At 49.1% G+C, this 15232-nt stretch overlaps 1 protein-coding gene and 1 non-coding gene across 3 annotated transcripts in view; both read left to right on the top strand.

Moving 5' to 3' along the window:
* PLXDC1 (plexin domain containing 1) overlaps positions 1-10186 on the top strand; it is a 66688-nt gene extending 56502 nt beyond the window's left edge. For both annotated transcript variants that reach the window (XM_061143885.1, XM_061143884.1), the window contains exons 12-14: positions 4337-4372; positions 7301-7461; positions 8817-10186. In XM_061143885.1, coding sequence (XP_060999868.1) covers positions 4337-4372; positions 7301-7461; positions 8817-8936 — 317 coding nt within the window. In that variant the 3' untranslated portion in view covers positions 8937-10186. The remainder of the gene's footprint in view (positions 1-4336; positions 4373-7300; positions 7462-8816) is intronic.
* A 2749-nt stretch (positions 10187-12935) lies between these two features.
* On the top strand, positions 12936-13070 carry LOC133058148 (small nucleolar RNA SNORA16B/SNORA16A family). Its single transcript, XR_009693256.1, has one exon. It is a non-coding gene; the product is annotated as a small nucleolar RNA SNORA16B/SNORA16A family (small nucleolar RNA).
* Positions 13071-15232: the final 2162 nt, after the last annotated feature.

The raw sequence follows: 15232 nt of genomic DNA, 5'->3' as shown, positions 1-15232 counted from the left end.
TCCTAATTATGCTGAACTTTGATGCTCTTTGATCTGCAGTTTACAGAGGAGACACTGTGGCTAAGAGAGGTTGGTGGGCTTGCCCAAAGTCACACAGCCAGGAAAATGTGGCATTGGGTCTCATCTGGTTCCCAAAGCAGCTCGACCCCACTGCTTTTCTCAGTGCTGAAAGGAATAGAAAAGGGTCTTCATGGGTTCATTGGGTAGAAGAATAGTGAAGGGTGAACAGTGAGGCAGGGGATTCAATACATTACTTGAAAAAGGAGCAAGAGGAGACCTTGCCCTCAGGAATTATAGGAGTTCAGGGGTGACCTTCCAGTTAAAGGAAACTCCACTTAAAAGAACCCTCTGGCCAGTCACCCTTGAGTTAACCCTATGTGCTACTGGGGGCTCAATCTGAGCCTAGAGCTGGGCTGGGGTCTGCAGACACTAGGTGAGAACCCAGCCTTTCCCTCAGGGGTTTAGGGGTGAGCCACGGTGCCTGAGGCCAGAAGGGTGGCTGCGGTGGGGATGGAGAGAGCATAATGTCTGGCATCTGGAGGTTGGGTTCAAACCCTGACTTGGAATTATTTTCCTTTAGTCCCGGGCCACTGCCATGAAGGGCTGTCCCTACATAGCGTGTCCCATTGATCAGTTTTATCACATGTGTGTCTCCTGTCATCCCAGGAATGTGTTCCTCCTGTTTGCTATGTAACAAAATTCTACTTGGGAAACATTAATTAGAGTAAGGACAATTATGGCTTTATGGCCTTCCAGTCCTGGAGGATACCTGCAAAGATTAGCAAGTTGCCTTTATAAGAAAAAAATGTGACAAGGACTTGTCCCCACAACAAACTCTCAAGGTGTATGGAGGGACAGGTTTGGGTCACCCCCTGCCTATGTTATTACAGCCCACACAGGGAAATGACGTCCTGGGGGCAGAGCTCAGGGTCCCTAGCTCAGGGTCCAGGAAGATGCGGTGAGCGATGGGGATACAGCTCTTCAGCCAGGGGAACCCACCTGGTCAGGGCAGAGGTGGAGAGCAGAGAAGTTAGTGGGAGCGGCTGCTGAAGGGTGGTGGACCCCTTCTCTCCCCAACCAGCCAGAAAAGCAGAGAGGGCCAGGGAAGCAGGAAGTGTGGGAGCTGGATTTTAAGTTACTTAATTGCTTAAATGCCGCCCACTTTAATGAACCAGAATGACTTCGGAGTGACAACCAGCTGCCACAAAATCTATGCATTTTATCATAAGGACAGGCAGGCACTGACCTGGAATATCTGTGCAGTCTAAGGACTCATCTGATGAGCAGCTGAACAGAACATGTTGGTAGCAGCAAGAAGTGACTGCTAACCACAGAAAATGACCACTCATTCAGTAGACATCACACACGTGGTGGGTGTTCATGGGCCTGGACCACAATCCATTAATTAGGGAACCAGCTTGCATTCCGTGGACCCCCAGCAAGGTAACATCTGGGACCCAGGACTCAGTGAGGAGGAGAAAAGCTGCTGCGGGCGCAGAGTGGTCCTTTAGTCGTCTTGTGAGAGGGACTGGCAGCAGGTGTCTTTTTGTCTATCAAGACTGCGTGTGGCCTGGGCTACATGTATTTCCAATGGTCTAGATTCAAAACACGTTGATTCAAAAAATCAAGTTAATTTGTCCTATCATGTTTAGGATTACTTTGGTCAACTTTGAGTAATCAATTCACCATTTTCAACTTGTAGTGATGAAATAGATTCAGAGGCGTACATAAATACCTTGTGTATTGCAATTCCTGAAGAAAACGTATCTTTCTATTTTAAGTCAACAATTCTCCATTTTGTTTCACTTTGAATTTTTAGGGTGTTTCTGTAATTTTGTTCCTTTATTTTTGACTATGCTGGGCCTTCGTCACTGCGCAGGCTTTTCTCTAGTTGCAGCTTCTCATTGTGATGGCCTCTCTTGCTGCAGAGCGCTGACTCCAGGAGGTGGGCTTCAGTAGTTGTAGCACACGGGCTCCGTGGTTGTGGCTCCTGGGCTCCAGAGTGCAGGCTCGTTAGTTGTGGTTCACAGGCTTAGTTGCTCCACAGCCAGTGGGATCTTCCCAGACCATAGATCAAACCCATGTCTGCTGCATTATCAGGCGGACTCTTTACTTTCTGAATTTAACTTACCTGATGCGAACAGTCAACTCATTGGAAAAGACCCTGATGCTGGGAAAGATTGAAAGCAAAAGGAGAAGAGGGCAGCAGAGGATGAAATGGTTGCATAGCATCACTGATTCGATGGACTTGGACTTGGGCAACCTCCAGGAGATAGTGAGGGACAGGGAGGCCTGGCGTGCTGCAGTTCGTGGGGTTGCAAAGAGTCAGACACGACTTAGCAACTGAACAATGTTGACAATCAATGATAAACAATTAAATGATTCCAAAGTCAAATCTACAAAAGTAACTATATCCAAAGAAGCTTAGTTTCTAGTTTTCTTCCTCCATTCTATTCCTTCTTTCCTCTGTGAAAGTGAAGTGAGAGTGTTAGTCGTTTAGTCCTGTCCGACTCTTTGCAACCCCATGGACTGTAGCCCGCCAGGCTCCTCTGTCCATGGGATTTCCCAGGCAAGAATACTGGAGTGGGTCGCCATTCCCTTTTCCAGGGGATCTTCACAACCCAGGATCGAATCAGGGTCTCCTTCTTTGCAGGCAGATTCTTTACCGTCTGAGCCACCAGGGAAGCCCCTTTCCTCTATGGGGTACTATTTTTAAATTTTCTTCTGGTTTGTTCTTTTACTATAGTGTGATTTTTTGATATTTGAAGATTTATTGGAAACACATAGCAGAATAGGATGCTACATTCAGGTACTGGGAGTGTAAAACGGTTGGTTGCTGAGAGGCTCATAGTCTGTGGATGCTCCAGAAACAGATCAAATGCTGTGGCACACGGGAGGACACCCCGTCTATCCTCTGGGAAGTGACAGAGCTGCGACCAGGACTAGGCTGAGGTCAATGATACACTCAATGCAGATATAGAAGTTAAGGAGGCATACACACACAAAAGCAATAATTAAGGAAATAATCTTTTCATGCAATATTTTCAAAAATCAAAAGTAATGCCAGAATTCTATGGTGAACAAAATATCAAAGAAATTTTAAAAAGACAGAATCAGACCCTGTGTCACCCTAGCCTCAGCCCTCAAGAGGCCTTTCAGGAGTGGGGCTTTTGAAAGAGGAGTGGTGAAAGGGAGGAAGGGCATGTCCTGTAGGAGGAACAGAATATGCAGCGACTAAGAGATCTGAGAAGACTCTGAGGTCTGGAGAGCCTTGAGTTGCTTGTTACACCCACTGTGACAAGTGCTATTGAGTTGACCCAATGACAGGAGAAGAGAAGACTGGGACAAACTGCCAAGGGTCTTGAACATCTGTAATCAAAGGGGAGTCAGTGGAAGCTCCCCTTTGAATGAGGAGGATGGTGGAGGCGGAGAAGGAACGCAGAGCAGGTTGCAGGCCCTACATTGTGGAAGGTTCCATTGGTTTAACGGTTGATGCTTGAAGCAGTAATCTCTAGTCATCTAGAATAGTCTCCTGACGTGGAATTTTTGCTGTCCTTTCCCCACAGGAAGGGTCAACCATTGCAACTTATTTAGGAGGCTGCAGGGTACATTCCTTGAGGTGTAGAGGGAGTGTGTTGGCTGGAAATCTGTCTCCTACATTGTACCCTGGACGTCTTCAAGCAGATTTGATCTTGTGGCTCACACACACCCCACCTCAAATCCTTCCTCCCCCTCCTACTGCCCCTTAGGATACTGTGAAAGGCCCTGAATTTGGCTTTCCAGGCCGCTGTCCACCCCCACCCCCAGCCTAACTCCCTCTCATCACCCCCTACTCACAGCCTGTCTGCCCTCCAGCTGTACTGAACTGCTTTCTATATCTCTACTGGCCAAATTCTTGCTGACTCCAGCCTTTGCCCCACCGTCTATCTGGGACTCTGTCTGAGCCCCACATCTCATCCCACCTTCTTGACTGCCTTTGTGTGGACAATTTTCATTGTCCCTCCATTCCCCGCCCCCCACCCCCACCCTATGACCTCGCTGAGGGCAGAGATCACATCTATCCACAGTACCTATTCCCTGTGCTCAACTGCAAGTAAATACTCAGTAAGTATTTGTTGGACGAATGAACACTAGGAAAAGTTGGCTTGTCTGTGGCCTTCGATCTTTAGACTGCTATGTGACTTTGAGCAAGTCACCTCCCTTCTCTGGGCTTCAGTTTCCTAACCTTCAGAATGAAGGGCTGAACTGAACCTCGCTAAAGTCTCATCCAATCCTAAAGGGACAAAGGCCATTGTGATTCTGCTAACCTTGCACCTTCTCTCCTTTCCCTTTGAAGATGACACCAAAGTGAATCCCTACGCCGGAGGAGATGGTGAGTACAGAGATGCCTGCCCCTCTTCATCGCACCACTGCCTCTTGGACTCACCCTCCAAGAGGGTGCAGCTTTCACCTGGCCTCTTTGCTTTTTGGAGAAGGAAATGGCAACCCACTCCAATACTCTTGCCTAGAAAATTCCATGGATGGAGGAGCCTGGTGGGCTACAGTCCATGGGGTCGCAAAGAGTCGGACACGCCTGAGCGACTTCACTTTCTTTCTTTCTTTCTTTGCTTTTACTCCTTGACTAGGGGAGAGGGAAACAACCACAGCCTGGGCTTCTCCAACCTCTTGCTCGGTGGGCAGGTGTGGGAAGTAGTGGGAGCTTCTGGGCACACACTGCCTAGGCTGAAAAAGCAAATCTATATCTAGACATTTCTCATCTCAGGTGGGAACCTCCTGCAGTTCTTCTGACCACAGTGCTCTTGAGTATTCACTGCCCTGAAAGGAGTGAGAGACAGAGGAGAGGCTGAGCTAGGGCAGGCATGCCCTAGCTGTCCCCAAGGGGCCTCCCAACCAATGATGGGTGGAGAGTAGATTCTCGTTAAAGTTGTTGCAGGAAGGGGGACCATGAGGTCACCCTTCCAGGGCCCGTGAGTGAGCTCTTGTCTAACACCCTGAAATGAATTGTCCGAGGAGACACGTGGGCTGACAGAACAAGAGATGTTATTGGGAAGGGGAGCCCGGGTGAAGAGCAGCAGGGTCAGGGACCTCAGGAGGACTCCTCTGCCATGTGGTTTGCAGTCTCTGGTTTTATGGTGATGGTGTTAGTTTCTGGGTTGTCTCTGGCCCGTCATTCTGCCTCAGGGTCCTTCCTGGTGTCATGTGCATCAGCCAAGATGGATTCCAGCCAGGATTCTGGGAGGTTGGTAGCGTATATGAACTGGAGTCTCCTCTCTCCTTTTGACCTTTCCTGAATTATTCCAGTTGGCGGTAGCTTGTTAGTTCCACGTTCCTTACTGGAACCTCCAGTTTAAGATAACTCATTCAATATTAGTGAACTAGGCACTGTGGGATCTGGCCAGGGCAGGATCTGATCAGTGTTTGCCCTAACAAAGTTGCCTTTGATTCCCAATGTGGGTTGGCAGAGAGGACACAAAAGTTGTCCACCACAATTTTACACAGCTTAAGAATGTAGGGTCCCTGCTCCCAGGACTGCCTGGGGGGATAATCTCCTCTCTGGTGATGTCGGGGTGTCGGGGGCCATCTCCCCTGGCCTTTGCCCAGGGCCAGCTTAAGCCCTTGCTGCAACTACCACAAAGGGGAGATGGAAGAGCCTTCCAGCTCCAGGGGCTAGGAGACTGTTAACCCAGCTCCAACGAGAGAGGAGGGACTGTTAACACATCAGTTAGATGGCTCCTCCCACCAGAGATGGAGCCAGTGCTCCTCTGGGCACCAGGTGTGAGTGTGCATCTGTGTCCATTGGGCTGAGGGGAGGCAGGGGGCTCTGAGCCACGTTCGTTCCCCTTATTCCACATCGTGTGCTCATCAGTCCAAGCCCTGCCCTCAGATCATCAGGGTCACTGAAGGCTGCAGGCTGATGGCCATGTCAGGAGAGGCCAGCTCAGGGTGTGTCCTCACCACTCCCCGAGCTCTTGGCAGATACCCTGGTGGTGCCCCGGGGTATTTTTGTCTCCTAAGCTTTTTTTCTCCTGTAGACAAAAGGGTATGGGGAACACAATGACTTTGGATGTATGCAACATTTTATTAAAAATCCCCACCCCTTGTTGATTCCCATCACACCCACCAGCGAAATAAAACAGACTTCAATATTTCTGTTGCTCGCATGCTGCTCTGTCTTCTCTATGTCATTATCCCCACATACTTTTAGGATAAGGAGAAGCAGCAAAAAACCACCACAGGTAATAGTAGTGAACTAGGCTTCTTAGCATCCCTGACTCGATGGACATGAGTTTGAGCAAGCTCCAGGAGTTGGTGATGGACAGGGAAGCCTGGTGTGCAATCCATGGGGTCGCAAAGAGTCGGACACGACTGAGCGACTGAACTGAACTGAACTGAGGCTTCTTAGCGACTGGCACTCCTTGGACGAATCCCTTTACCTCTCTGTATTTCCATTCCTTCAGCTGTACGAGAAAGGGTTGGGTTGGATGTGCTTCCAGCTCCATAGTCTATGGAAAATACTCAGCCTTCTCCTTGGGCTGTATTTCAAATGCTTGCAATGTTCTCAGAGAGTGTTGCTGGCTCATTAGCCCTTAGAGGACCTAGTTCATTTCTTTTATTGAGTTCCTCTGATGGGTCTGCCATTTTTTCTAAGAGTTGAGGACCCTGAGATGAATAAGAAACTGTCCCTGCTCTGCAGGAGGTCACAATCTGGTAGCGGACAGTGACAGGTAAAAATGTGGTCATTTTGCTCTCATAATAGCTACACTTATTGAAGTTGTCCCAGAGACTGGCTGTGCTCCTCAGCAGTTGACATGAATTATCTCATTTTAATCATCACTGTAATCCTATCAGGTAGTTATCATTATTATCCTGTTCTACAGAAATGATGACCGAGACACACAGAAGTTAAATAAGATGCCCAAGATTACACAGCTAGTAAGTAGCAGAGTCTGTATTTGAAACCAGATAGCCAGACTCCAGATCCCACAACCATCAGATCTCTTAACCATCACATGCCCTTTGAATTCCTTAAAAGGACCTATATGGGATGGGTATGAGAGAGAGCTTTTATGATCCTTAGTAGACATTTGGGCAACTTTTAAGTGATTTTGGAAAACCACCTGAATTGTGCTAAGAACAAAGTTAATGTCACCCTCATTATAGTTCTGCCCGATCCACTCTTTCATGTATTTGATAAGTAGATCTGAGGGTTCTGTCGGCTTTCATCTCTGGGACTTTGTCAGAACCCAGGACTCCACAGCCCCTGCTTCCTTGATCCCCTGACCTAATGGTCTCTCCACAGGCCTTCAGAACAACCTGGCCCCCAAGACGACGGGGTCCCCTGTGCATCTGGGCACCATCGTGGGCATTGTGCTAGCCGTCCTCCTTGTGGCTTCCATCATCCTGGCCGGGATCTACATCAATGGTCACCCCACCTCCAATGCTGCCCTCTTCTTCATCGAGGTCTGTGCAGGGTGGGGCCACCTCTCTGCCATCCCCATCTGCATCAGCATTCCCCAGCCATTCAGTCCCTATCTCTTCTCATCTCGTCCCTCACCCACCTCACGCCAGGCTCCTGTTTCCACTTGAGGAGCTTCATCAATTCCAACCGGGCGTGTCTCCCACTGGCAGGCGCACTCTGAGTCCCTAAGCCCCAGGGCTTGGTCCCTCAGGACTCCTCTGGCCTGCTTGTCCTGTCGAATGGCCTCTGCTTTGGCTCCATCATTTGTGGAATCAGAACAGTGACCATCCCCAGAGGAAGGAGAGAAAACCACAGATGCCTCACATGCCCTTGAGTGGTTATGTGACCGTCCCCAGTGATTTATGGTTTCTCACACCCAAATTCCAAGGCCTGGGGCTTATCCAAAGCCATAATGAAACTGAGGTCTTTGCCTCTTGGCCTGCTGTGTGCGTTTTTCAATTAGATTTGACAGGCCACAGTAATCATAAGAGTCGCTCTGTCTGTGAGCTTTCGTTGAGGATGCTGCAGTTTTGAACGTCTCAGAACTCAGAAGAGCCAGCCTGACGTGCAGCATGGGAAGTGAGGCCTGACCTCCTTCACTATGGGCCGCAGAGCTCGGGAGCCCCTGCCCACCCCCCCACCCCCCCCACCCCCCCCACCGTGGCTACTGACCAGCTCTCTGAATCCCACAACAGGGTGGCCTCTGGGGCCACAACCCTCCACGTGGGTCACACGCCCCTTGACCTCATCATCCAGAGGCCTGGGCGGTTCCCTCCTCCCTGGTTCAATGCCACCTGTTTCTTACAAATTCTAACCAGTCATTGGTAGGTTAACACTAAGACCTGCCAAGGCTAAGACCTACCTGGTTTCACCTGGGGAACCTGCAGATCCCCAGCCACAGGCTGCAGACGGGAAGGTCTGAGACCTGGGAATCTGCGTTTTCTGCAGCTCCCCACCTCTGATGCAGGACCTGTTGTGTCTAGAGGGTTATCTTGGCATTTCCAGAACCTCCCAGATCATTCCATCTCTTACCCATTCCCTCACTTTCTGCAGTCTTAGGGCTCCACTCGATGTATTGCTGAGCGTTTCACCTTGTGTCCTGCAGCCCACATAGCGAAGCATCAGATGACCTCCTTCCCAACTCCTGGGGCTCCCGGCGGGTTTCCCAGTGCGCCAAGGACCACAGCTGGGAAGCCTTCTGGGGAGGGGGTCTACGCTTCACCTGGCTCAGACACAGTAGCCCCCAAGAGCCCTTGAAAAGTGCTCAGAGCTGTCCCCTAGGGTGAAGGGGAGAGGGTGGGGAGGGTCCCCAGTGAGTGGTGTCACACCCACTCACTCTGCGTCTGTGCCCCCGCAGCGGAGACCTCATCACTGGCCGGCCATGAAGTTCCGCAACCACCCCAGCCACTCCACCTACACCGAGGTCGAGCCCTCAGGCCACGAGAAGGAGGGCTTCGTGGAGGCGGAGCAGTGCTGAGAGCGCCAGGTCTCCCTTGGAAGGGTACAAAGGAAGACCCGGGGACCTCAAAACACACGAGTCAACGCAAAGCAGAGAAATGACTTTTCTTGGCCTCCTCTGAACACACCCTGGCTGGGAAAACGAGCCCGTGGTCTGTGGTGCCAGCGCTACAGTTTGGCCATCACACCCCAGATATTGAAGCAGGGGCGGAAAAGCCACAATAACCAGTAACAATCACCAGTGCCAGGGGTCTCCCCTTCTGAGTCTCTCAATGTTCTACTCTAGAGCTGCCTCAGAGGTCCCTTCCCACCTGGAGATGGACAGATGCCCTGCTCCCATCACCTAATGCCCCTGTGTACGACAAAGAGAACCACGCCCTCGATTGCGGCCGCCGCATTCCAGGGTCCATAGACTCAAGAGCAGGTCCTCATGGCTATGGATTCAGCGTGTTTTGCCCCAGCTTCTGTGGTCTAGAAGTCTGGAGAAGGAGTTCTCACCATCTGTTACACACAGGTACGGCTGCTCCCAGCGCTGTCAGCAAGACACTGATTGGCATGCTGGCATCCAAAGAAAGCAAAAAGAGAGAAGAGAGAACTTGTGGGCAGATTGCGTTTTTAGGCTTCGCTCCCCCAGCAGGCCCTATCTGCTGAGAATCAGTTAGTTTCTGCATTGAAAATGTGTGTGGCCCACATCACGGGCTTTATCCAACGTTGAACACGTGTGTGGCCCACGTCACGGGCTTCATCCAACGGCAGCCCAGCCCACCAGGAGAGCCATGCTGTGTGCGGCCACATCCATCAGGTGGGCTCTTCATTCCAGGGGCACGTTTGGGGGTCCATTGTCTTCACTGGCCTGGTCTTCCATCAGTGCCAGTCAGTACCTCCAAAGGCAGGGCCTGCCTGGCCAATACTTTGCCTCCTCTGAGCTGGAATTTTATAGCCATTAAAGAGAAATAAGGTGGGGAGAAGCTTCTTGAAACATACCCAACAGGGAACTTCAGTTGGATTCTGTTGAAAAGCAAAACCTCTAGGACAATTGGGACAGGGGAAGCTGGTGCGGGAAGGAAGGACTTTATATCTGCCAGAATTTCTTGGGGGCAGAGAGTTTAGGCTCCCAAACCTAATCTGGTTTTTAAGTGAGTTCTGTCCCGGACATCAGTTGGTGTTGCTTCTGAAGAGCATTTCAAATGAAAACCTATAGTTCACCCTCATTCAAAGTAAAAAAAAAAAAAATATCAGCAGCAAATAAACATTACATCACAGTCTCCACTATCCTTTGTTGTTGTTTAGTCACTAAGTTGTGTCAGACTGTTTGTGACCCCATGGACTGTAGCCTGCCAGGCTCCTGTGTCCATGGAATTTCCCAGGCAAGAATACTAGAGTGGGTTGCCATTTCCTTCTCCAGGGGATCTTCCCAACCCAGGAAGCAGACCCATGTGTCCTGCATTGGGAGGCAAATTCTTTACCGCTGAGCCACCTGGGAAACCCTCCACTGTCCTTAGTCATGTCCTTTTATGCATGTCACCAGCATGCTGCCAAAGAAAGAAGTTTATGTACAAAGCCTCCTGAAGTGGGGGGTAGGGAGTCTGCAAATAACCAGGCACATACAAACACTGGACTGATGGTCTTGCAGATGCTCCATGGTTTATCCTTGGTGAGAATGCTAATAACCATTGGAGTGGGAAACATGCTGGACCTTGGCTTTCCATAGGTATCCTTCATAAGCCAGGCAAGGAAGAGCTATGATTTTGAGAAATTGTATCCAAACTTGAGAAAGTAAAAAGATAATGCAACAAAGAGAATAGAGTTCTTTTCAAGCTTCTGAAGGTATGAAACAGAGCCCTTCTAATGAGAGAATCACAGTCAGGCACTGAAATACTCAGGGTTGCCAGCACTGCTGGCTGGCAGGAGGGTGATTTTTGCCCTTGGCTGACCAGCAGAGAATCTATGACCTTTGTGTGTCTAAAACAGCCAGTGAGGGAGTTCCAGCTGTGACAAGATGCAGCGCACAGCATCACAGGTCCCACTCCCAAACTCCAGCATGCTTCTTCCTAACGGGGGCTCTTCCAGTCATGCTGATTCCTGAAGGGAAAGAAGACTGAGAATGAAAAAATGGGCAGTGATGTGCTGAGGCCTCTACTAGTAAACACTGCAGGTGGAGAAAGTTCAACATACCTCAGGCCAGTCAGAGCAAGCCTCGCTGGCCCCTGGGATGACAGTGGTGAAGGCAGTGGAGCTGTTTGTCAGCAGGTAGCCTGGTTTGTTAACAGCAAAAAAGAACTAAAGATGTGTCATTCAGAGAGGTCCCTGGCCATTCAGAGCCCCTCAAGTCAAAACAAAGCACTCCCAAGAAACAGCCAGCAGCTCACAGAATTAATGCTGGCTCTCTCACGAGATCAAGCATCTCTCAGACCCGAGAGTTTAACTCCAAGGTTTAGAGGGGGTTCACCGGGTAGCTACAGAGAGGGACTCAGCTGCAAAGTGAATGACCGGAACGAGACATAGTGGTTTCATGGTCAACCAGCAATGGAGTACTTTTGCGCACCATCAACCACAGATAGCTTGCAGACTTCCAGACTCCTCTGCCCCACAGGCAAACAAAATCACCCAGGAGAGCAGGTGGTCAGCAGATCCTTCCCTACATGGTGCCTTTGGGCATCCTCACAGTGAGCCCACTGGAGAGGGGTTGGATGGATCCATGAAAGCTCATCACTGTGACAGAAAGCTTCAACCCCATGAAACAGCTGTCCATGTGGTACCCAGAAGTCAGAAGCTCTCTGGGAGGCTCTGTTTTACATCAGAACCCTTAAGAGAGTCAACAAGAAAATGAGAAGGAAATCTGCTGGCGGTCCAGAAGTTAGAACTCTGCTTCCACTGCGGTGGCCAGACAGGAAACTAAAATCTCACAAGCCACAAAAGAAAAAGAGAAGAAAAATGCAGAGGCCAAGTGTGACAGGGGATCCCTGGATCAGGCTTGGGGCACAACTTAATTCCCCTGTATCAGCCACCCTTAGATTTGTGGATTTGTCCAATAAGGTCCTTGGGGTTTTCTGATTCTAGAACATGAATGCATATAAGCCCAGCCAGCAATTCCAGTACCAAGGAATGCCCCAGGTGGAGCAGATGGGGTTTCCAAGCTGGACTAAAACCCTATCACCCTCCTGCCTTAATCAGGTATCACCACCCATTCACCCCAGCAGGCCCCTGACTCTGGAGACTGCCTCTTTAAGTCTTCAGGTCTCAGCCGGGAGCCTGAGGTTGAAAATGTCCTTTTGTCACTGTTAAAGGTTCTTGATGGGCCTATGGAAACAATTTTTTAAATTTGTGTGTTTTGCCAGGACTCTCCTGTGTAATGGAGGCCCTGAGTATGTATATATATTTATACAAACACATATATACATATATATAAAATTGCTAAAAACATTGAATGAAGCTTATAGCTGTGCTCAGCCTGTAGCTAGATGTGTTATGTTAAGACAGTGGGAAAAGCTGTCAGTCAACCACACTATATGAAAAGCAGAGTATTCACTTGAGCTGTTCACTTATCTCATTGTGGACAGAGCTAAAATCGTCTTCTCTGGGTGCTGGAGCAGATTTTCACAAAGCACTGATCAGGAGCCATACCCAGACTCCCTACATCAGGTATAGTCACAAATCAAATCAGCCTCTTTCTCTGTCTCTCACCATCTCCCATTCTCCCCTCCCCCAGGTGCCCCGCCTACAACAAAAAGACACCTGAGTTTACAGCACAATTCAAAGGATTTGGGATATGAGGGCACTCTGTGTGTGTGTGTGTGCGCGCGCGGCTCTTTGGGACCCCATGGAGTGCAACTAGCCAGGCTCCTCTGTTCGTGAGATTTCCCAGGCAAGATTACTGGAGTGGGTTGCCATTTCCTCCTCTAGGATATCTTCCCAACCCAGGGATCGAACCCACATCTCCTGCATCTCCTGCACTGGCAAGTAGATTTTTTACCACTGGCTCCACCTGGGAAACCTACCTGTTTTAAATGCAATCTCTTGTGGCCCTTATCGAAGCTGCAGCTGCTTCCATATAGCTGCTGTGGTCAAAAAGGAGCCCAAAGTGAGAGTTTTCCTTGACGGTCACCGTTCTGTTTGCTGTAACTGATCTGCAACATTTCAGGAAAAGACAGTTCCCATTGTACTTGCCATTTCTCAGGTACAACCAGAGACCTTTATTAGAACTGACAACGTTTTCAGAGGCCACCAGAAATGTTCCATTGGTGGGGTCTTACATGCAAGAATAAGGCTTTTGAGAAGTGGCTTGCAGAGGCCAAGAACCAGTATGGAGATGCACATATGGGTGGGTTAGATACCTGGGCTGGGGAAATCAGGGGCAAGTGGTGCAGATTGTGGCCATGCTGTGGGTCTTTGCCCTGAAAACCTTAAGGCGTCAGTCTAAAGGCGAGTCAAAAACCTTGATTCTGAAAACCAGATGAATGGAACGAGTAGGTCATTCAGGACAAAAAAATAAAAAATAAAAAAATAATAAATGCAATCTCTTCACATATTTAGCATGAGAATTCTTTGCACAGATTCCCAGTGTTAATAATAAAAGGCAACATTCTTTTATAACTTCTGCGTGTGCAAAATTAAGTGCAAAAGATTTTGAGTGATATTATGCAAGTCATCCCACAGCCCTTAGTATTGATGACTGCCTTCTTCTCTGAGGACCTACCCTAAAGAGCAGAGGAAGAGCCTTCAGCAATCTGCCAAGCAGGCGTGTTCTTCCCAAACTCCTGTCCCATCTCGAAGAGAAACAGCCTGAAAAGAGATTCTAGCTATTTATTATCAGAGGTGTGTAAGTCCCTAGAAGTAAACTACATGGGTTTCTAATATACTCTCTTGAGACAGAAAATAAATCTGCCAAATTGATGCTGCCACATTTCTGGAGATTTTGCGTTTGAACCACCTTAGCAGCCTCACCGTGGGTTTTTATTACTTCGCAATTTTGCTCACAAAACATGGTTAAGCAAATCAAAACAGAAAGAGGAAAAATTTGAACTCCTCACGGCCAAACTCAGCTATGCCAAATTTCAGGCTCCAAACAAGCCAGCTTATAAATAAACATGTTTTGTTTGCCAAATAAAGAGGAGTATATTGGAGAAGGCAATGTGGATTGATGAGAAAGCCCTGGGCTACTCCATGGTGCTTCAGAAGGTGGGAGCTTCGGACCCTGCCCTGCCCCTGAGAAGCTGTGTGTTGTTGGCCAAGTCACCCAACTTCTCTGGGCCTCTGCAGAATAAGGGAGTGGGAGAACTAATTGATCTAAGGAGAGGATGTTTTCCTCTCTTTAGCAAATATGCTCATCTGGTTTTGTTCTTTCCAATTCACAAGCAGCTTGAATGGAAGCATCACTTTGGCTTCCATTATCCCTGGTGGCTCAGAGGATAAAGCATCTGCCTGCAATGCAAGAGACCTGGGTTCAGTCCCTGGGTTGGGAAGATCCCCTGGAGAAGGAAACGTCAACCCACTCCAGTAGTCTTGCCTGGAGAATCCCATGGACAGAGGAGCCTGATGGGCTACAGTCCATGGGGTCGCAAAGCGTTGGACACGACTGAGCAACTTCACACACATCCTTAGTAAAGTGACCAACTTGTTCTAGTTTGCCTGGGACTTCCCGACTTTAACACTGAGAGTCCTGTGTCCCGGGAAACCACTCGATCAAGAACCCACTGGGACAGTGGTCAGTCTATCTTTAGAGTCTATCCTGAACCCATTGGTTGAGGAGATGTTAACAATCTCAAGTACCTGTAGAGCATTAAAGTGTGGTCCATACAGGCATCCCCTGGGGGTTAACTGGTAATGCAGAATTCAGGCCCACCTACCCCAGACCTATTGAGTCAGAATCTGCAATTGACCAGCTGCTGAGGTGACTCAGGTGAAATGCATGAACATTTGAGAAGCATTTCTAGGAAGCAATTTTACTGACACGATCACAGCCTGTTGGAGAGGCATTATTTCCCCATCTCTCAGATGAGGAAATTGAGACTCAGACAGGCAGTTCTCTTGTTTATTTACTCATTCTCTCCATACTTATTAAGCACCTACTGTGTGCCAGGCATCATTAAGTGGCTTGCCCAAGGTCACACAGTAGCTGAGAGAATTCCCAAACTCTGGACTTTGGGTTCCCACCTGGGGTTGTTCCTCTAGGGCAGGGCAGTGCCAGAGCTATGTGGCCACAGTTTAATTGGGGAGTGGGGACTTCCCTGGTCGTCCAGTGGCTAAGACTCTGTGCTGTCAATGCAGGGGGCCCAGGATTCAATCCCTGGTCAGGGAACTAGATCCCACATGCTA

This window comes from Dama dama, chromosome 5 (genome assembly GCF_033118175.1).
Source record: "Dama dama isolate Ldn47 chromosome 5, ASM3311817v1, whole genome shotgun sequence".
NCBI classification, from domain to species: domain Eukaryota; kingdom Metazoa; phylum Chordata; class Mammalia; order Artiodactyla; family Cervidae; genus Dama; species Dama dama.
This window is presented reverse-complemented; position numbering and strand designations above follow the sequence as displayed.